The sequence below is a fragment of the Zeus faber genome, assembly GCF_960531495.2.
Source record: "Zeus faber genome assembly, chromosome: 10".
Lineage (NCBI taxonomy): Eukaryota > Metazoa > Chordata > Actinopteri > Zeiformes > Zeidae > Zeus > Zeus faber.
Genome location: NC_137199.1, coordinates 10,416,761 through 10,437,661, shown reverse-complemented (window position 1 = coordinate 10,437,661; position 20,901 = coordinate 10,416,761). Strand labels below are relative to the sequence as shown.

The 20,901-nt window shown below is 42.6% G+C and overlaps 4 protein-coding genes across 5 annotated transcripts; all 4 read left to right on the top strand.

The window, feature by feature from the left end:
• Window positions 1–1,882: 1,882 nt before the first annotated feature.
• On the top strand, window positions 1,883–4,012 carry gdf9 (growth differentiation factor 9; the record flags this gene model as incomplete). The annotated part of the gene is made up of 2 exons (XM_080008118.1): window positions 1,883–2,261; window positions 3,066–4,012. 2 exons carry the CDS (start codon window positions 1,883–1,885, stop codon window positions 4,010–4,012), a joined length of 1,326 nt encoding a protein of 441 aa, XP_079864244.1.
• Window positions 4,013–6,319: 2,307 nt separating this feature from the next.
• uqcrq (ubiquinol-cytochrome c reductase, complex III subunit VII) lies at window positions 6,320–9,665 on the top strand. The gene is made up of 3 exons (XM_080008437.1): window positions 6,320–6,473; window positions 8,092–8,263; window positions 9,487–9,665. Exons 2-3 carry the CDS (start codon window positions 8,110–8,112, stop codon window positions 9,579–9,581), a joined length of 249 nt encoding a protein of 82 aa, XP_079864563.1. The 5' UTR covers window positions 6,320–6,473; window positions 8,092–8,109; the 3' UTR covers window positions 9,582–9,665.
• A 774-nt stretch (window positions 9,666–10,439) lies between these two features.
• Window positions 10,440–17,436, top strand: hspa4b (heat shock protein 4b). Its single transcript, XM_080008611.1, has 19 exons — window positions 10,440–10,732; window positions 11,427–11,484; window positions 11,655–11,795; window positions 12,295–12,417; window positions 12,507–12,606; window positions 12,829–12,962; window positions 13,079–13,323; window positions 13,617–13,693; window positions 13,802–13,953; window positions 14,208–14,314; window positions 14,407–14,540; window positions 14,708–14,892; window positions 15,048–15,143; window positions 15,354–15,509; window positions 15,643–15,768; window positions 15,871–15,978; window positions 16,062–16,181; window positions 16,380–16,541; window positions 16,740–17,436. Exons 1-19 carry the CDS (start codon window positions 10,626–10,628, stop codon window positions 16,926–16,928), a joined length of 2,520 nt encoding a protein of 839 aa, XP_079864737.1. The 5' UTR covers window positions 10,440–10,625; the 3' UTR covers window positions 16,929–17,436.
• A 435-nt stretch (window positions 17,437–17,871) lies between these two features.
• gnpda1 (glucosamine-6-phosphate deaminase 1) lies at window positions 17,872–20,900 on the top strand. 2 transcript variants are annotated; one of them, XM_080008340.1, is made up of 6 exons: window positions 17,872–18,129; window positions 18,506–18,592; window positions 18,750–18,932; window positions 19,024–19,208; window positions 20,191–20,365; window positions 20,618–20,900. In XM_080008340.1, the coding sequence occupies exons 1-6, from the start codon at window positions 18,006–18,008 to the stop codon at window positions 20,683–20,685; spliced, it is 822 nt and encodes a 273-aa protein (XP_079864466.1). In that variant the 5' UTR covers window positions 17,872–18,005; the 3' UTR covers window positions 20,686–20,900. The 2 variants fall into 2 exon arrangements, with proteins under 2 accessions (XP_079864466.1, XP_079864465.1); XM_080008339.1 differs by having other exon boundaries at window positions 18,491–18,592.
• The last annotated feature ends 1 nt before the right edge of the window (window position 20,901 follows it).

Here is a 20,901-nt window from a genome sequence, read left to right as displayed (position 1 = left end):
CCAAGCTCTCGATGGGGTTTGACAGGCCGATGAAGCAGGAGTCAGCAAACTACAGTGTTGAAACACTCACAAATACTTTTCTGTATTAAAACCTATTGATACAATTTGATGAGACGCCATTAACAATGAGGATCACAACTCACAGTCTATACAATACTAAAATATTGCGTTGTTGCAGATTTTAGTTCTTATATTACATAGTAATTATTGAAATAGAAATTATCATTTGATATATTCCACATATTTTTGTACTCATAAATTATTTTATACATTTTACTTGTGTAATATGTTTGCATTATGTGATTGTCTTATTATACTATAAAGAAATAGTGTTTTTTTTCATTACTTTGACTTTGGACATCTGAGAAAGTGGGCTGTATATGAAACATGTTTTGTACAGATATGCACACCAATTATGGTCATATCATATATTTTGATGCTAATTTGACTCTGAGTTAACTTAACAAACAGCAGATACAAAGACAACATCAATAACCATGAAGCGTAGTTTTCAGACTCAAGTCTGCTCGAGAGGTGGGGGGCTGTTGATCCAGAGAAGGGCAGACACAACCGGGCTGTAGAATAATGGGTATTGGGGTCAGTGGGTGGTGGAATGTTAGTTGTGCATTAATTATTTTGGGGTTATTTTTATAGGGAGGGGGGATAAGGGAGGGAAGCCCCCTTTTCATGGAGGACTCTAATTGTTATCACTATTGTTAGAGTGAATAAAAGGGCATTATGCTAACCAACGCTACACAGCTACTTCAGCTCCTCTATCTATCTGTCTATCTATCTATCTATCTATCTATCTATCTGTCTGTCTGTCTGTCTGTCTGTCTGTCTGTCTGTCTGTCTGTCTGTCTGTCTGTCTGTCTGTCTGTCTGTCTATCTAGTATCTATGCACTTTCTATGCTGGAACATATTGATGAAGACTGCTGCATGGTACATTACCGTCACATTGTTTACTTTATATATTTTAGGTTCTTTTAATTGGTAATAAATGTACATATCTAGAACTGTTAATTACTTGTTTTACTATCGAGTATGTATATTTTAAATGCTCTTGTAAAAGCACCTGTTACCCCCCCCCCCCCCCCCCCCCGGATGCTGCGCTCGTCAAATGAGCGTCGCCTGGCTCTGCCGGCCGTACATCCACGACAATCCAGGCTATTCTCATTTGTACTTCCACGTTGGCGGAGCGAGCTGCCAAAAACGACCAGAGCAGGGGCCTCCCTCTCTGCCTTTAAGAAGCACTCGAAGACCCAGCTCTTCAGAGAGCACCTCCTCTCCTAACTTACAATTACTTAGCACTACTTGGCACTATTTATTGTTACGCTAACGTCTCCGTCGCGATGTAGCGTGGATGTTATTCTCCCTTGTAAGTCGCTTTGGATAAAAGCGTCTGCTAAATGACTTTTGTTAATTTAGTGTACATAGTGCCGATAGAAACTATATAGCTCTACATTCACTTCTGGTCCCGTTGAGCCGCTGGAACGCCCGACAGCAACATCTTATATTGTAAATACTGAAACAATCACACATGAAGCCACTTGGTGCTTTTCTAGAGTTCTTGCTAATTACAAAAAAATAAAAAAAATAAAAACCCAAAATAAAATAAATAAATAAATAAAACAACCCAACAAACAATTATTATTGAAGTTGCACTGAGTGAGAAACGTGCCGGCGTGAACCACAGTTCCCGGCAGCTGCCGAGGTGTCAGCGTGACGTTCGTTTGGCCCCGCTTGTTTTTGGGTGACGTCACGTCGTTGATTGCGAACACCTGAGGTGGCCCTTGATGACCCGCGGCCACGTGCGGTCGGGCTGTCCTGAAGTCCCGGCGGAGCGTCTCTCCCGGTCTGCGAGGCTTGCGAGACATCGAGGATGGGGTGGACGCGGACGCTGATGTCACTCGTGCTTCACTATTTTAACACTGTGCTCCTGCTGCCGCCGGCCGTCTGCCACGGCCCGCTGGCCCCGCTTCGCTACCCCCCGGCCTCGTCCAGCGCTCTGGGCGCCGCGGCCCACCCGTACCCGCACGGGGGCATCTACTCCACCCTGCTGAAAGCCCTGTCGGAGCACGGGGGTTCCCGATGGAGCGCGGACCTCAAGAGGAGGGTGAAGCCCGAGCAAAAGTACATCAAATACATGACGGAGCAGTACAAGAAGTCCTCCAGGATGGGGAGAAGCTTGGACAGGGAGAGCCAGTACAACACGCTGCGGCTGATACAGCCCCTGGATAGGTGCCTGCACCGACGCAAAGGTAAGGAGGGAGATGCCGTGTTCGTCTTGGGTCGACACCGAAGTAGTAAACAAGGGTTCTGCTGGAAACACGCGTAGCGAAGAAGTCTTATAGTTCTGCCAAAGCCATAGCGTTCAGTGATGGCCTATTATTTACTAAGTAACTATATTTCATCCTGGATTCCAGGGATACGTTCATACATTTATGCAGTGAAATGTCTCTGCAACGCACCAGAGATTATGCACAATAGTTACTAAACCGAACATAATAGATTCAAGATTCAAGATTATTTGTCATAAACATAGTTTCATACATATATGCAGTGAAATGTAACGCAACGCACCCGGTGATAACACACAATATGTCCTAGGAAAAAAATGTATTTCTAATAGACCGACTGACTCCTAAAACGTGGAGTCAGATAGGTTACCTAATTCCTAACTAACTGAAACGAACTGGTTCCTAAAACGTGATGCAGTTAGTGAATAGAATAATATTAATGAATGAACGGATAAAATAAGACTCAAAGATAATACGAAGTAGAAATAGTATAGTCGTGCAGTATTTCATCCAGAAAATAAAGTAGCTCCCAAATCTGCAATGTCAACCTCTGATGACAAATGCTGAACACTTTGCCCTCTTGTCATCGCAGTTTACACTTAAACTTGTAATGTTTAAATTTAAAATTGAAATTGCCAGAGAAACTGCTGCGGAATTATTTGACTTAAATACATGGCCAATGAATTGGGTTAGCTTATGTCATTAGGATTCACATTGTCATTTGTAACCGGTTTTCCTTTTTGTTTTCTTCTGTCCGTGCTTCAGAATTCTTCATGCAAAGTCTGTCCTTCAGCCTTGACCAAGTGAGTGACGAAGAACAGCTTCTCAAGTCGGTCCTGTTGTACTCTTTTGATCACGACCTCGACCCTTCCACCACCTCTGCGTGCTACCTGAATATCAAGGAACAGGAGTACTCAAATCGGTGTCCGTTGTGTCCTGGCACCCACCACTCCGTCAACTTCACAGTACACGAACACAGGAGGAGCGGGAAGAACTGGATGGAGGTCGACGTCACCCCTTTCCTGCGGCCGCTCTTCAGCGTCCAGAAAACAAATGTACACCTGCTCGTCAACCTGACATGTCCAGAGGGCCCGGGACCCACGGGGGGCGGACACGTGGGCCCAGTGGCCCTTACTCTGCACTCTGCACCTTTGCTTCTGTACCTAAATGACACCAGCAGATTGTCGCGCCAGAGGTTTCACTTGTCCTCCGCGGCAGGTCAACGGCGACGCGGCGAATCGAATGCATTCGATGAGCAGCTTCAATTCAAGCCGCAATCAGGCCTTAGAATCAGGCGTAAGCGGAGACGCAGGAGGGAAACTCCGAAGAGCAAACGGGGCGGGCAGAGCCTCGATCTCCAGCTGCCTGACCTCCTCCCGAGCTCCGAGTTCCCGACAAGTGACTGTGCCTTGTATGATTTCAAGGTGAGATTCAGCCAGCTCAAACTGGATCACTGGATTGTTTTTCCTCCCAAGTACAACCCTAGATATTGCCGAGGAATCTGTCCAAGGACCATGGGCTTCATCTATGGTTCGCCGGTCCATACCATGGTGCAGAACATCATATACGAGAAGCTTGACTCCACTGTGCCCAGACCCACGTGTATTCCCTCGCACTATAGCCCCCTTAGTGTTATGATCTTTAAGGAGGATGGCTCCTATGTCTACAAAGAGTTTGAAGATATGGTTGCCACCAGGTGCACATGTCGATGAACCGGCTACCTCTCTTGGGGGTTATGGTTTTTCTTTTTACGCTTAGCAGATTGTGGCCATTAACCAATGCTATGTTGTCATCCATGAGAGGTGCACTTATTTCCCCACAATGGAGACACGGTAGCCAGTGGTTGAAATGCCAGATACCCAGTGATATCAGCAGTTGGGAGATAATTGTGCATCAAATAATATTCATGTATGTTTACTCAATCTTGTGTGTTAAGAGGTATTTTATTTGAATGAGTAATGTAGAAAATAAGGCATTTATTTTTTGTTTACAAAGGAAGAGGAATGTGTTCAAAGACCTTACCCTTTCAATGTTTTGCAATTGTATGTAATGTAGTGAAGGTCTTTGACACACTTGAAGAAAATGAATTACTTTTAAGTTAATTTTTTGTTAATTTATTTTGGGTGGATGGTTTGTCTTCATTATGTTATTTAACACAATTGTCAAGTTTTAAGTAACCCCGTCCTGGACATATTATGAAATAGCGGTCGCATAGTTGAGCCAAACCTTTGACACTTCCTTTTAATCCTGGGGATTATAGACAGTTATTCTATGGGCAACTGTTGTTTTAATATCCAGAAAGCAAGCTGTCTGAGGACAGCTCAAGATTGCAGTGTATATTTATTACCTCATCAAGTAGCTCCATACTTATGAATTTGTACTGGAAAATGTGACTGAATGCATCTCCTGTCTATTTATTCAAATTGGATGAATTGAATGTATGTTCCTGTTCAGTTTATGGATATTCACGTAAAATATGAATTCTTTTGACATGTTCTCTTGGGGGGGGGGAAAAAAGGAAATTAAAAAAAAAAAAAAAAAAAAAAAAATTTATAGCATCCACAAATTTGGTCTTCGGGTCTGTGTCCTATTGTCCTAAAAGCAACCTACATCTTGAGTAAAATGTGTAGAATACAATCGTTACACCAGCCAGAATGGCTCTGAAACTAGAGCAGAATTACTGTAGCTTCAAAATAAAGTAAGCACAGTACCTGGGGAAAGAAACCCACCAGGGGCTACAAAATCTGAGCTCCTGTTATGTCTTCTCAGCCACTGTCAACACGTACACAACTCTACATGTATCTTGGAGCAGATTGCCTGGGAAGATGCCAATGTTGAGGAGTTACTGGTGGGGAAAATGGAACGTCTGAAGTTGAAGTATAACCCAGTAGGTAAATAATGAAATTTTCCATACAAGACATTTTAAGCATGTTATTTTGCACGTCATATTACTACCTAGCAGTATTTATTGTTACACTAATGTCTCTGTCGCAATGTAGCTTGAATGTTATTCTCCCTTGTAAGTCGCTTTGGATAAAAGCGTCTGCTAAATGTTATTTGTTAGCTGAATATAAATTCCGAGAACAACGGGATTGGTCCACTTAACTTTTAGTCTGTTTCATAAAGTCCTACCTCCTCACTCATTAGTGCGTTGTTACCTTATTTTGCTACACTGGACACTTGCGTAGACCTGCCATTCCTTCGTTTTAACGTGATTAGTGCTATTGATGTGTTTGATAAATGGCTTTTGCTGAGAATGTGCAAGCAAATTGAGTGGTTGCCTTAATGTTTGACGGTCTCATGAATGAAAACATTGGCATTATACATTGTTTCAAGGCTTCCCCTCTCGACACTTCCACCTAAATTATGTTATTTCCTATTAATATTTGTTTTGAACGTTTATCACATTTAGAACATCGTTAGGGTGGTTGAGAATACATTAAAATACAAACAAATGTCCAATGCGTTATCCGGCCTGCTGTGACTCGTATTGCCAGAACAATATAAGTAAAATATATAACTCATAATAAAAAAAATATGATCGAACTCCTGCTGCCATTCAAAACAACGCGCGTCGACGAAGCCTCGGGCAGCCTCGGGGAGCTTCGGGCCTCTTCCGGTTCGTGCCGCGGCTTCGGAGCGTTGAGAAGAGAACGCAGCGACACCCGGTGGTCCGCAGGTGCGACAGCCGACACTTCGTCCGGACGGCTCTGGTGGAGCGGCTCGCCGATTTCGAAGTGTCAGTTTTCATAATTCTCAATATCCTCTCGACTCTTCCGCTGTTGCTTATTTATCCTATAACTGTTGTTTATTTGTCTTATATATATATATATATCTATATATATATGCAAGGCAATTGTTTCAAAATGATTTATACAAGCCATTAAAAGAACCCCTGTATAAACACAAAGGAAAATAAAGCAAAGACAGAAGTCACGGGGATATCGACAAGAACGAAAGAAAAAAAAAAAAAAACAATATCTCAAGCTTCCAACGCTGTTCTGGTGCATCAGTGACGTCCGCACTCAGCCCGTAAACGTCATCGACCACGTCGTCGCGGAGACGTCGCAGCGACCCGCCCCGAAAACACACGCTAGGTTCGGCTTCCGGTAAACGTCCGCCAATCAGGAGAACGGTCGAGCGCCGCGGGGACACCGTCCGGAGAAGCCGTCGGTAAGGCCCAATGTCACGCGTTTATCATTGACTTGCTATTGTGGTGTCTTTCGATACGTGTTATTATGAGGAAGATATCTTTCATTTGTTTTGCGGTTTTTTTTTTTTTTTATGACGGTTTGCTTGGTTCCGATCAAACCACCGCACTGAACTAAGAGTCCCGAGGTTCAAGGTCTCCAGGCAGCGAACCGTGCTAGCGAAGCTACCGTTTAGCCACAGGTTAGCGCCGGGTCCTTTCATATGATCGTTTACAGCGAAACGTATTGGAAGCGGCGTCTCCTCGAGGTTCCCACGCGGGAGAAGTATCGCGCATCAAGATTCAAGATTTTTATTCGTCACGTACATATACATACTTTCATGCATATATGCAGTGGAATGTAATGCAACGCAGCCGGTGATAACACACAATATGTCCTCGGAAAAAATTCTAATAGCCCAACTCACTGACTCCTAAAACGTAACACAGTGAGTCGACAATTACAATAAAAATGAAATAGATAGAGGGAATATGCTTAAGTATATGGAATAGGCAATTATGTATATACAGATATGTGAATAAAGTGAGGTAGTGTTTGGGATAATACAGCACAGGATACAACAGTACGGCGCAGCAATACGGCATCACGAACAACCCTGATCAGTGACACAGTATGCGGTACAGTATGCTACATACAGTACAGTAAGGTAGTGGAGCCTCTGTGTATGGCTCAGTGAGGACCCCTGGTGAGGTCAGCGTTGACAGTTCTAATGGCTTGCGGGGAAAAAATATCTATTGTTCCACAATAGAAAATAAAATTTGAATGGAATTTGGTGAGCGCAATAGATCTCATGCTATGTATACTGTACCTGTAACCATTAAGGTGTACAGTGAGCTCTACTATTTAGTGTGGATGAATTATGCGTCATCATTTTTGTGTGTGTGTGTGTACGCGCGCACGCACACAGTAAAAAATAAACATACAAATTAAAATTGATTATTAAATACTACGATCCACACATCTGTATTAAGATTTTTCTGTAGCCCATAAATCGGATCATGTGTGCAATTGTGGAGGTGAATCTTAGTCTTGCAGGACAGATTGGGAAACACTGCAATGCGTGCTGGTGGTCGATGCAGTAAAGTTAGAATTAACCTTATTTACCGTTAAATCAGCCGTCTCTTGATCAGAGAGGCACTGCCACATTTACTATATGTACCAATATGCATTGCACACTACTGTATATGTTCGACCTAGTACTTGAACAATTCGTACTGTAGCAGAGTGCACAACGCTAAAAGCGGAATTAGCATTTTTCAGCTCGGATGCCCTCTGCTCTCGCAGGAGGATCACTGTAACTTGAAACTTAAAAGTTGAGTTATGTGTAGTTATTTTGCCATACATTAACTTCAGAGGAACAGAAAATATCAAATGGGTGGCAGAAGTAACTAGGTTGCCACAGCTGGCTACTGTGGCACGGACCACAGTGAGAAGTACGATGGACATTGAAGACAAGCCACTCCTACAACAAATACCTATAAATAGGTTTAAAATCAACAAATGTTTCCGTCACGTAGCTTATTCCTGCTAACAACTTACTTGTGTTATTAATTTACTATTATTTTCTACTGTCATTTCAGAGCCGCACTCACGCCATTATGGGTCGCCATTTCGGAGATTTGGCCAGGATCAGGCATGTAATTACATACAGCCTGTCTCCCTTCGAGCAGAGGGCTTTCCCCAACTATTTCTCCAAGGGAATCCCAAATATATGGAGACGATTTACAGCCTCCTTCTTCAAAGTTGCCCCCCGTGAGTATTCCCATATACTCAACAGTAGTGGTTGACTGATTAATTGGCCGATAGCTGCACATTTTGAAATAGTCGGCATAAGCCAATGCCTGTGCTCACGAGGCCGATAAACAAAATTGTCTGAAAACTAGTGTTGTCAAAAATATCACATTTTCTATACATATTGATTCTGAATAGTTGAAACAGTTTCAATGCTCTTTTCCACACTATGGAAGACATAAACCTAACTCAGAGAATTCCAGTCGAGTTTTTTTATTTTCCTCTCCTCCAGACAGTGCTGCGCCTTACGTGCGTGCCTGTGGTGTTGTTTTTCCTGTGTTTTTTTTTTCAGATCAATTTTTATTTTGTTTCCTAACTTGTATGAAACCAAATTTTTGAACACAACTGAGTTAAGGGGCTCTCCCATTACAAACAAAAATCCTGTGTGTCCTGTGCTGTGTCACCCCGTTGCTTTCTGTTTCTATGGGACTTAATTTTGCAGAAACTGGATGTTTGTGTGTAAATACTTTACTTGTAAATAATAAATCCTGCAATTCTATAATGGTGACTCTCTATTTTCCGATCGGACTTTAATATGTGGCATTTTTTTTATTTATTTATATCGTTTATAATTATTTATGAAAAATAAATAATAATAAAAAAAATACATCGTTTTTTACAAAGTTTATTTTTTTTTTTATGACCCGTGGACATTTATTTAGTTGAAAATTATTATTTTTATAAGTGAACTGCACAGCTAATGCAGACAATAACATTAGTGTGAAATAAATGTTCATTTAAGTTCAGCAATTTTGTGTCTCATTTGTTATTATTTAAAAACATGATATTGGCATCATATATTGGCCACTGGCCGTCCTGCTCTCTAAATATCAGCATCCGCAGTTAAAAAAGCCATATCAGTCATCCACTACTCAACAATATCCAAACCAAAGCCAGCATAAGGACTAATAACGTTTGATGTGTAATGCAAATGCACGTCTCGGTTAAGAAATAAACCCATTGTGTTAAATATTAACATATGTGTTTTTTCTTTCTATGGAAGTGTCTTACTGAATATCTTGATTTTTTGTGCAAGTGTTGAATCATGTCCAAGCCAACTATTCTTATTTTCCGTAGTTGTATAATGTATGGTATTTATGCTCTTGTGTGGACATTTTCCAAGAAATTCACATGCATCATCTTATGTTGGTTTCTAATGTTTTATGTTTATTTCTATTTTTCAGCAATGACGCTGATGTACCTGACATACACCTGGGGCAACCATGTTTATGAACAAGGCAAAAGGAAGAACCCCGCTGATTATGAGAATGATGAATAAACGTATAATACTGTTCTTCTGAAGGTCCTCTTCTCCTGATTCTCTGTTTTTCATGAATAAAGATAAATATTTATGTGAAGTTAATTGTGATTGGTATTGTCTTATTACCCCCACCCCCCCAACAGCATTTTAAGTTTGACATTTAGTTATTGACATTAGGCGAGACCCCATCACTCCAGGCTCAGCTAAAGTTGGCTTACAACACCCTGGACTGGTCCTGTTGCTGACTACATTTCTGTCGTAGACGTTTACCTGCAGCACATGCACCAGCACAATAGACTCTCGTACTGTCTCCTTAAACACAGCATATTATACAGTATATAACCTTATACTTGTCATATTAAGAAGGGGATTCCTGCTTCTGTAACCCCTTGGCCAGGTGGTGTTAAAGACTGGGATGCTGTTGATTTAGATCTGAAATGTGGGTCTCGGGAGCCCTTTTGACACTATTTGTACTGCGATTAAGGTCTATATAAATAAACGCGAGTTGACGTAATTATCTTCATATTAGAATAACCTAGAGGCAATATTCCTAATTCCTCATGTGTCTTATGCAGCAATTATTTGTGGAAAGGGGCGATGTTTAAAGAAAAGAAATATCAGACGTATTTATTTTCTTGCTGAAGTGGGCCATCGCGTATGCCGTTGCCTTTGGAGTCCGGATTAAAAAAAATAAATCTTAAATCTCAATCTTAAATCGTATCAATTCATCTTTAAATATATTCCTCATTTGTTTATTCTAAATGTCGTCAGAATTGCGTATCCTGTCCCCACTCCCCGGGGGACGGGACCCCGGAACCTTTATGCTGGAGCCGGTTTGCCGGACGGGCGTCTTATTCGGGGACGCCAGTACCAGAAGGTTCCGTGTGAAGGCTCAGTACGGGCGGCACAAAGCTCCACCGGCGTCGCTTCATGGAGACAGCGGCAGCGACATCGTCCGTTAATTAAAGCAATTCCGCAGCTCCCACCGCGCCTCGCACTTAAAACGTCATTTTACCCTCTGTCGCGGTTACTGTCATTTTTAATTCTCCCGTTTTGTTCAAGATGTCTGTTGTCGGGTTTGACGTCGGCTTTCTCAGCTGCTACGTAGCGGTGGCTCGGGCTGGAGGCATCGAGACTGTGGCCAACGAATATAGCGACCGAAGTACACCGTAAGTGTGGAGGGGCGCGGTATTTATTATCGGTTTATTCATTTCACCACATAAAATCGCGGTAACTAAATTCGCAAGGGGCGTGCGGCTAACCTCAGCTAGCTAGCTAGCTAGCGGCACATCATGCTAGCCGCTCATGATTTCAGCCCAGGAAGCAGCACGTGAATGCTAATGCTAGCTGAAAAGCGGCTCAGCCGAGCCGCGCTCAATTGTAAATGTTACTTCAACGATCTGTATTTGGGATGGGTAAAGGGCGGACGAATTTAGCACAAGTTTAAACAATGCTCACTGACTTACACTCGTTTCTTTTGTATTTTATTTCATTGGACCTCTGAATAGGACCACGATGGGAGGAGGCCGTAGCTGTCAACATACATTTCAATAGCTGCAGGCTGTCCCATTGGAACTTCAAGACCCAATGATCTTTTTTTCTTTAATATATTAAATTGTTCTAACCATCTCGTGTTCCACCCTGATGTATGAACATATATATATCTCCCCAATATCCTGTATGAATTGTTGATACAGATATTAATTAATAATCTTTAGGTTTAATTGTATATTGCCACATTTTTCTGCTTATTCTGACAGCCTGCTGCTATTGACATGAGCTGCTGAAACATTGCAAGTTCTCCTCTAGGGAGGAATAAAGTATCTCTGTCTTATGCAAGTCAAAATGTCTCATTTTCTTCAGATCATGTGTTTCTTTTGGACCACGGAATCGTTCCATTGGTGCTGCTGCCAAAAGCCAGGTATGTTTTTATCCCCCTTTGAATATTTGCAGAGGAATGCAAAATGACATTTTTGTATGGATAAAACCTTTTTTCAATACCAATGTCTATGTCAAGGGCCAACTGCGTCACCAAGTAATGGATGTACTCTATCTGCCGCAGGATGATTTTGTATTTCCTCCCTTAAATAGGTTGTCACAAACTGCAAGAATACAGTCCAAGGTTTCAAGAGGTTTCATGGCCGGGCGTTTTCAGATCCATTCATCCAGCGCCTAAAATCCAGCCTGGTTTACGACCTCGCGCAAATGCCCACAGGGACCACTGGCATCAAGGTTGGGAAATTCATGAACCAAGAGGCAGGGGTGTCCCCATCATGAAATTTTAGTTGGCAATTAATTGTCATACAAGTAAATGCAATTAACAATGCAATTGTCTTTTTTAAATTTCATTTATTTCATGGCCCTTACATGGTATATGCTTATAGTAGTGTAATAATGCACAGCCACCTTGTGAAGAAGAGCTATTTATTGACATTGGAAATTGGAAAATATACATTTTAGTAGACAGTTGATTTGCCCCAACTCACTGATGCAAATGTACTTAATGCACATTTTATTCCTTGCAACATTTCTAACATTGGCTTAAAATACGTATGATTTCACTGCATATATGTACGACCGTATGCGTATGTATGTGATTGGTATGTTATTGGTATGGTTTGGCACTTAAGAGTTTAACAATGAAATTATTTTATGAAATTGGCCCTATGGAGAAATAAAGGTTTGGCAGCAGAGCTTAATCTAAGTTGTCTATTTTGTTGTGTACCTGAAGGTGATGTACATGGAGGAGGAGAAGGTGTTCAGCATTGAGCAGGTCACTGCCATGCTGCTGACCAAACTCAAGGAGACTGCTGAGAGTGCACTGAAGAAACCTGTAGCTGACTGTGTGGTGTCTGTGAGTATTGGTACACGCCAGTGTGCTTGTTGCAAAGGGACCGTTTCACTTGTTACTGAAAACCCATCTTGTAACGTCATTATCACTAGGTTCCGTGCTACTACTCTGATGCTGAGAGGAGATCCGTAATAGACGCAGCACAGATTGCTGGCCTTAACTGCCTGAGGCTCATGAACGAGACGACTGCAGGTATGTAGCTCATTCACAAGGCTTTTGATTTCTTAATTATTATTGTGCTGAGCACAAATGTCTGCAAACACGGTTCTGTAGTGATATACACGCTCTCCAATTGACTTAGTTTTGGCGGCACCTTTTCCATCTCTGGGTGGAAATATGTATGAATTGTCGTGTAGAAATAGAAGATGGTTCACTTCATACTTCATATGTAACTCTTGCATTACTGCTTCATAGTTGCACTTGCATATGGGATCTACAAACAAGACCTTCCCGCCCCGGAGGAGAAGGCCAGAACTGTGGTGTTTGTGGACTTGGGCCATTCTGGATACCAGACCTCAGTGTGTGCCTTCAACAAGGGAAAGCTCAAGGTTCGTAAAGACTGGAGAAGACTGCACGCAGATGCTTATCTCCCTTTTGAAAGGCTCGAGGTGGTCTGGATTTGGCACTTAAATAACACATTACTGTCCTCTCCGTCATCTCTTAGATCCTGGCCACGGCCTGTGACCCGGAGTTGGGTGGAAAGGACTTTGACGAGATGCTCGTTGGGCATTTTTGTGAAGAGTTTGCCAAGAAGTACAAATTAGATGTCCGGTCCAAACCCAGGGCTCTGGTGAGGCTTTATCAGGAGTGTGAGAAGCTGAAGAAGCTGATGAGCGCCAACTCCTCTGACCTGCCGCTCAACATCGAGTGTTTCATGAATGATATTGATGTCTCTGGAAAGCTCAACAGGTAGACTCAGCAATCTTTGGCCGTAATTGTTATTTGATCCGATTTTTACTTGTAATTTTGAAATACTTACTAAAATAGTAATTGCCTGTAATAGGAAATGACATGTAAATTGATGTAACCCAAATCTCATATCTTGAAACCACCATTGCTATTGACTGTAATTAAAAATTATCGTAGATCCTTTTTAGCTGTCTAAAGTATCATAAGGAGTTTAGAAAAGTAGTTCAGATTGTGGTTTTTAGATGCAATTACACTTTGAGACTGAACAAACCTCTCTCTTCATCTCACACTAGGGGTCAGTTTGAAGAGATGTGTGCTGACATTCTTGCCAGAGTTGAGGCTCCCCTCCAAATTCTGATGGAAAATGCCAGTATGTGATGATTTCCTCGTTGTTCCCATGTTTTACATTAACTTTGAACATTTCTGCATGACAGCAAATGGGGCGGTGTCATCTAAAACGGTCTTATTGCCCCTACAGAGTTAAAGAAGGAGGACATCTATGCAGTAGAGATAGTGGGGGGCGCTTCCAGGATCCCATCCGTCAAGGAGAGAATCAGCAAGTTTTTCGGGAAGGAGCTCAGCACCACCCTGAATGCCGACGAGGCCGTGGCCAGAGGTTGTGCCCTGCAGGTACGTCTCCTTGTAATGTAGAATGAGCTCGAAGCCCCCCCCTCTGTCTGCCACGATTTAAATATATAATCACATTGTGTCCATTTGTACCGTAGTACATGTTCACCAGATTGTGTATAAAAATGTGGAAATTCCTGCACAGGGATGATAAAGTAGCGTCTAAGAAAGTGTCTTGTTTTCTGTATTAAAGATTACTAAGATTTCATTTTTTACCCCCTGAAATATACAATACAACACTGGTCATCTTTCGACAGTGTGCAATACTGTCACCTGCCTTCAAAGTGAGAGAGTTCTCCACCACGGATGTAGTTCCGTATCCGATCTCTTTGAAGTGGAACTCCGCTGCGGAGGAAGGGCTAAGGTACGCCACTGTTGGTTTCTGTATTTCTTTTCACTCCCTTGTCATCGTCTGATTTCTCAAGAGGATCACTTTGAAATGTCATTGTGTTCCAGCGATTGTGAGGTATTCCCAAAGAACCACGCCGCACCGTTCTCTAAAGTGCTGACCTTCTACCGAAGGGAGCCCTTCTCTCTGGAAGCGTACTACAGCTGCCCTAAAGAGCTCCCCTACCCTGATCCCACAATCGGTAATCTTCTTGTCTTTTATCTCGCTTTATGCACCTCCTCGCATACCGGGAATAATTAGCCGTGCATCTAACGCCTCCGTTCGATTTCCCCCTTTTTCAAATGGTTAAATTGGGATATTTTTCTTGGGATGTGTTTTCCAGAGGTTTCCTTGGTCTTTGCCCCGCAGGTCAGTTCCTGATCCAGAAGGTGGTCCCGCAGGCGTCGGGGGAGAGCTCCAAGGTCAAGGTGAAAGTGCGCGTGAACATCCACGGCATCTTCAGCGTGTCCGGCGCCTCGCTGGTAGAGGTCCTGAAGTCTGACGAGACAGAGGAGCCCATGGAAACGGAACAGGCAAACGAAAAGGACGGGGAGGTAACTTTAGCTAAGCCGCTCCATCGCCGGCACACACCACCTTCAACGAATCAATAAATACGTGTGAATATACTTACTTAATTCCAAAGACTCTGGGGCAACGTTTGTGATCTAGTGGTGAGTCTGAAATCACCGTGTGTTCGTGCTGTTTGTAGAGCAAAATGCAGACTGACCAGGACGATCAGAAGATGCAGGGAGAGGGACAGAAAGAGACGGAGGAGAAGACAACGGCAGACAATGAAGACATGGAGGTAACGCCCCGTGTTGATATGAAGTTACTGTGATTTTTAAGGATTTTTATAGTTTGTTTTCTGGCGGGGTAAGTACAGTAAATAACTTTTTTGATGAGGTTATTCTATCTTTTTAAAGGCTGTCACGCCAAAGTGAAACTGCATTTGTTCTTGTGGTGCTGCCGCTTTTCTGAATCTCCATCTGAGCGTGCTCTCTTGTATGGTTTTCAGACGACCACGGAGGAGGTGAAGGGGGAGAAGAAGTCCGACCAGCCCCCACAGGCCAAAAAGCCCAAAGTCAAAACAAAAGTGCTGGAGCTCCCAATTGAGAACAGTCCACAGTGGCAACTAGCAGATGACATGCTTAATCTCTTTGTAGAAAATGAGGTAAACGTCTGCTGCGTGGCGCTGTCCGGCCCTCTGACTGACGTGCACGTCCACTTCATTTGTGCTTTTAGCCTTTCTTCATGTCTATAAAGATCCATCCCGGTTTAACGTGTGCGCCGCATGTTGTCAACAGGGTAAGATGATAATGCAGGACAAGCTGGAGAAGGAGAGGAATGACGCCAAGAACAACGTTGAGGAGTATGTGTATGACATGAGGGACAAGCTGCATGGGATGTTTGAGAAGTTTGTCAGTGAATCTGTGAGTAATCAGGCAGATAAATCCCAAACAGCAGTCGTAATCCCACTCCATGCCATATGCTCACGCAGCGAGCGTGGGTCTGACGCTGTCCCATCTCTTTAGGACCGAGACGCTCTGTCATTAAAACTGGAGGATACCGAGAACTGGCTGTATGAAGATGGAGAGGACCAACCCAAGCAGGTTTACATCGACAAACTGGCTGAGTTAAAGGTGATAATCAGTGCTATTATCTATTTGGTTGTTCGACGGCGAGTTAAGCTTGGTTGGTTCCTGACTTGAGGTTCCCTCTGCAGAAACTTGGCCAGCCCATCCAGGAGAGGTATGCCGAGGCTGAGGAAAGGCCCAAAGCTTTCGAAGAGTTGGGAAAACAGATCCAGCTGTACATGAAGGCTGTCGAGGCTTTCAAAACCAAGGTGCAAATAAAGTCCATGAGGCACAGTACCAGGAATGGCTGCTTTGCCAGGACTATAACAATAACTCCTTAAGTCCTAATTGAAATGTCCATTGTGGTGGGGGATTGACTTAATTAATCAATTATTAATCATTATTTGCCGCCACCACTTGTGTTAATTTTTATTTATTTATTTTGAACTTTGATTTTTGTGTCCTAGGAGGAGCAATATGACCATTTGGAAGAAGCTGATGTCAACAAAGTGGATAAGTTAGCGAGCGATGCTATGATCTGGATGAACAGTGCTATGAACCAGCAAAGTAAACAGAGCTTGACAGTCGATCCCTCTGTCAAAGTCAAAGATATCCAGGCAAAAACAAGGGTAAGGTTGTTGGCAATTGAAAGTGTTTTGCTGCCATTTGATACAATTATTTATTTACTCATTCAAGATATTTCCATATAATAGTTAAGTTATGAAAAATACTATCTAGCTCATGGATGTTAAATGTGAAAGGAAAGCGGTATTTAACGTTACACAATGTCGTGTTGACATTCACAAACGTTCTCTGTAAAACCCCAGGAGCTGTTCTCTGCTTGCAACCCGATCATGACGAAGCCCAAGCCCAAAGTGGAGCTTCCCAAGGACGACAAGCCCACGGAGCAGAACGGACCCGTCAACGGACAGGAGAAAGCCCAGGCCGACGCTGCGGACAGCGGCTCAGCGGAGAGCGCCGCCACGGAAAACAAGCCTGACATGGACCTTGACTAAGCAGGCAGATAAACCTGACCTCCTCAACTGTGCCTCAGTCTGAACCAGTCACCACCTTCTCCACTGCATTTTTACGTCCTCCATGTACATGACGGATAGCGGAGAATCGGATTATTTAAAAAAATTAAAATTTAAAAAAAAAAAAGCTTTGTCAATTATACGGCCTATAAACAATACTGTCGACCTTGCGTAGGAATAAAACATCAAGAGTAAGAGGGAGTGCGCTGTTTCAGATTGAGATACAGCTCGGGTGTGTCAGAGCTGGTGAAGTGTTCTTAATGATTCACGCTACAGTCAAAAAACAGGCTGAACTTTCAGCACATTGACCCCAGCTTCTTCTGCTGCCATAAGCATGTCCTTTCCTGTTTGCTGGAATAAATGGAAAAATCCAACCGCAATAAGCCTGTTGACAATGAGCGCTGTACACATAATGGTGTTTATTTCTGTTGTGTGCCCTATGGTGTTCCAGTCTGTCACAATATGGTTTAAATAAAGTAAAAATGGAGAATTGGTGTTCTCTTTGTCTTGTGTTGGAACTAAAATGTTCTTTTTTTCTGATTAGGCATAATTCCTGGGCCAAAGCTGTTTAAAGCCTTTGTAAATCGATCTTTAATGGAATAGGAAGTGGATGGGCGTGGTTCTGGTACCAGAACCTCATTCAGCCAAATTATCTTAAAAGATACTTATTTTGGCAGACAAATCCAAAGTGTGAATCACGATTTTGGTGGAATGCAATGTGCAAGTCTCGCATTCAGTCTTACGATGAATGCATTTTTTTTTTGTTGTTTTAACCTTGCAGAGTACTTTTTTAGACCCCCGTCCTTTATTTTCAGTTTGAGAATCGAAAATGAATTGGTTCCGCCAGGAAACCGCACGGGTCGCGGAGGAAAGGAAGGCACGAGTCACATGATCAGACCCGCGCTTCCAGCCCCCAGCCCCCGTGGATCCGCCGGCGCCTTTCACCCGCACCGCGCTCCGCAGATCCGGGTCCAGGAGTCTAAAGTCTTATCCGGTGTTCGTGGAGTGTCGCGGCGCGGATTTCCACTTCACCGACGTCCTCGACGTTTCGGAGGAAGCATGAAGCTGATCATTCTCAACGAATACGAGCAGGCGAGCGAGTGGGCTGCGAAGTACATCAGGAATAAGATTTTACTTTTCAAACCCACTCCGCAGCGACACTTCACTCTGGGGCTTCCCACTGGTGAGACGCTACTTCCTGCTGGAACACACCCGCTGGGGCACTGTAGTGGCGTGCATGTTTAAGATGTAATACCTATTAACATTTCTTTCTACTTTCGTTTTCTTTTGTTTATTGTATTTGGCAAATGTTTATTATCGTCTATGCCAAATGTTTATTTTTCTTCAGATATTTAGTTGTTTTTTTTTATTGCATATTGACATTTTCTTATGTTTTCTTTGTTTATTGTATATGTATTTTGTAATGCATATTTACATTTTCTTTTTTTGTTTTATTACTTAAAGTTTATTGATTGCCTATTGTTTTCTGATGTGAGCTGCTGTTACACCACAATTTCCCTCCATGCCTATGTCTGTGTCATCAGGCAGCACCCCGTTAGGATGTTACAAGAAACTGATCGAGTACTACAAGGAAGGAGAAGTGTCATTCCAATATGTCAAAACTTTCAACATGGATGAATATGTAGGTAGGTCTTCAAATGTTTGTTTCTCATTTGTGTGCTGGTGTTAAACAGCGATCTAATATTATTGATATTATTGATCTGATCCTATGGAGGTCTTTGTGTGTGTGTGTGTGTGTGTGTGTGTGTGTGTGTGTGTGTGTGTGTGTGTGAAATCCCCAAGGCCTCCCCAGAAATCACCCTGAGAGCTATCACTCCTTCATGTGGAATAACTTCTTTAAGCACATTGACATCAAGGCAGAGAACACCCACATCCTGGACGGCAATGCTGCTGACCTGCAGGAGGAGTGTCAGGCCTTTGAGGACAAGATAAAAGCTGCAGGGGGGATTGAGCTCTTTGTTGGCGGTGAGAAAACCGTACTTTTTTATTGAGAGAATCTACGGAATTCAAAATATGGGATAATCATATTTAAGGGTGTCGCTCCTCTCCTCACCAGGTATCGGGCCTGATGGCCACATTGCCTTCAATGAGCCTGGTTCCAGCCTGGTTTCCAGGACCAGGGTGAAGACCTTGGCCATGGACACAATCCTGGCCAACGCTCGATTCTTCGATGGGGATCTGTCCAAGGTGCCCACCATGGCACTGACCGTGGGGGTGGGCACTGTCATGGATGCAAAGGAGGTGAGAGTTGTTATTTGTTTTTGTTACGCCTCCGCGCCAGCAGCAACATTATGTTTTTAGGTTGTGCGTCCGTCTCCGATTTCTTAAAATTTGCCACAAACGTCCACTTGGACCCAAGGATGAGCTGATTGGATTCTGGTGGTCAAACGTCAAGAGTCGTTGTGACCTCACAAAACATGTTTTTTTGTCCATAACTCAAGAATTAATACACTAATTATGACAAAATTTAAAAATGTCTAATATGAAATTATGACATTTTATATCCAAGGGGTCAACGGTCATCTTCACTGTGACATTATAATGTTCCGCAAAAACAGAATGGGAGATTATGACCGTATTTCACATTTGGTCGGCTACTGAATTGGGGAGACGAATCTTATATGAGTCTGGACAGATATGGATGTAAACTGCAACTTGACTGGTCGGCAGAGGCATACAACCGCAATGTAGTAATTGTAGTTTTTTCATCATTTGTGGTATGCCAATGTCTTAAAGGTAAATGTATATTGTGTAAAAAAATAAAATAAATGAAAATGTATAAATTGTTATGTTTCCATTTTTTTTTAATAAATTAAATTGCAATTGCTGTCGGTCAAGCTGAGAGCCTGTATCAACAGCTTTGTCAGAATGGGAATAGCTGATACAGAGGTTTATTGTTATTTATTTTATTTTTATTTCATTTATTTTTATGTTTATTGTAAATTGCCAAATGTTCCATTTCTTTAGTTTTATTTCATATTGGCAAATTACTTTTGGTATTATTGTCCATTGTTTGGATAATTAAGTTCACTGTGTATTACCAATTTTCCTATTTCGATTCTTTTTTCAATTGCCTATTATCTAGCTACTGTATCTGTCTAACTCTGTCTCTCTATCACTCTATCTATCTAACTAACAAACGAACTAACTTGCAACTTACTAACTAGGAAGGTATAGCCCCAAATCCTTATCATATTGTGCTTGTGTTCCACTTTGTGCTCAGGTAATGATTCTCATCACTGGAGCGCACAAGGCCTTTGCTTTATACAAAGCTATAGAGGACGGCGTTAACCACATGTGGACCGTATCAGCTTTCCAACAGCACCCGCAGACCATTTTTGTTTGCGATGAGGATGCCACTCTGGAGCTGCGGGTTAAAACTGTGAAATACTTTAAAGGTGAGGATCATGAAGCCGTCGTGTCTCGACAAAATACTATGTCGTTGCAAATATCCCTTTGGGCTTCGTTACGGTTTTGTGTTGCTTGTGATAATTATATCGCTCCGAATAAGTGCTCTAAAACCGCCTGAGGATTTCCAGTGCAGTGAATTTGTGTTGTATTATTGTCTCATTAAAACGGTTCTGCAATTCGCATTTTTTAATATGGAACTCAAAACGTCAACATCTCCCCCCCCCCCCCACATCACGTAGGGATGATGCACATGCACAACAAGCTGGTGGATCCTCTCCCCCCCTGCTCCGAAGAAAGGATGGAGTGAATGCGTCGCCATTGGGAGAAATGAAATCAAGTGATCTCTTTTTATGCCGTGACTGAGAAATTGTTATTATTCATTGGAAATTCGGAACTCTAGGAACCAATCCCTCCGTCGCGGGGATCCACGACCGAAACATCGGTTCTCCTCAGGCACGGCGAGTCTACTTTTGACTTTCCGGCAAAAAAAAAACCTGATGTTGTGATTGTGCTCCTAATAAAA

Bases quoted from the DNA above. Each gene is read 5' to 3' on its own strand.
- gnpda1 (XM_080008339.1), top strand. From the start codon at position 18,006: ATGAAGCTGATCATTCTCAACGAATACGAGCAGGCGAGCGAGTGGGCT. The intron at 18,593-18,749 runs GTAGGTCTTCAA...GAAATCCCCAAG, and splicing joins CAACATGGATGAATATGTAG to GCCTCCCCAGAAATCACCCT. The intron at 20,366-20,617 runs GTGAGGATCATG...CACATCACGTAG, and splicing joins AACTGTGAAATACTTTAAAG to GGATGATGCACATGCACAAC.
- hspa4b (XM_080008611.1), top strand. From the start codon at position 10,626: ATGTCTGTTGTCGGGTTTGACGTCGGCTTTCTCAGCTGCTACGTAGCG. The intron at 13,324-13,616 runs GTAGACTCAGCA...ATCTCACACTAG, and splicing joins GTCTCTGGAAAGCTCAACAG to GGGTCAGTTTGAAGAGATGT. The intron at 16,182-16,379 runs GTGCAAATAAAG...TTTGTGTCCTAG, and splicing joins TCGAGGCTTTCAAAACCAAG to GAGGAGCAATATGACCATTT.
- uqcrq (XM_080008437.1), top strand. From the start codon at position 8,110: ATGGGTCGCCATTTCGGAGATTTGGCCAGGATCAGGCATGTAATTACA. The intron at 8,264-9,486 runs GTGAGTATTCCC...TCTATTTTTCAG, and splicing joins CTTCTTCAAAGTTGCCCCCC to CAATGACGCTGATGTACCTG.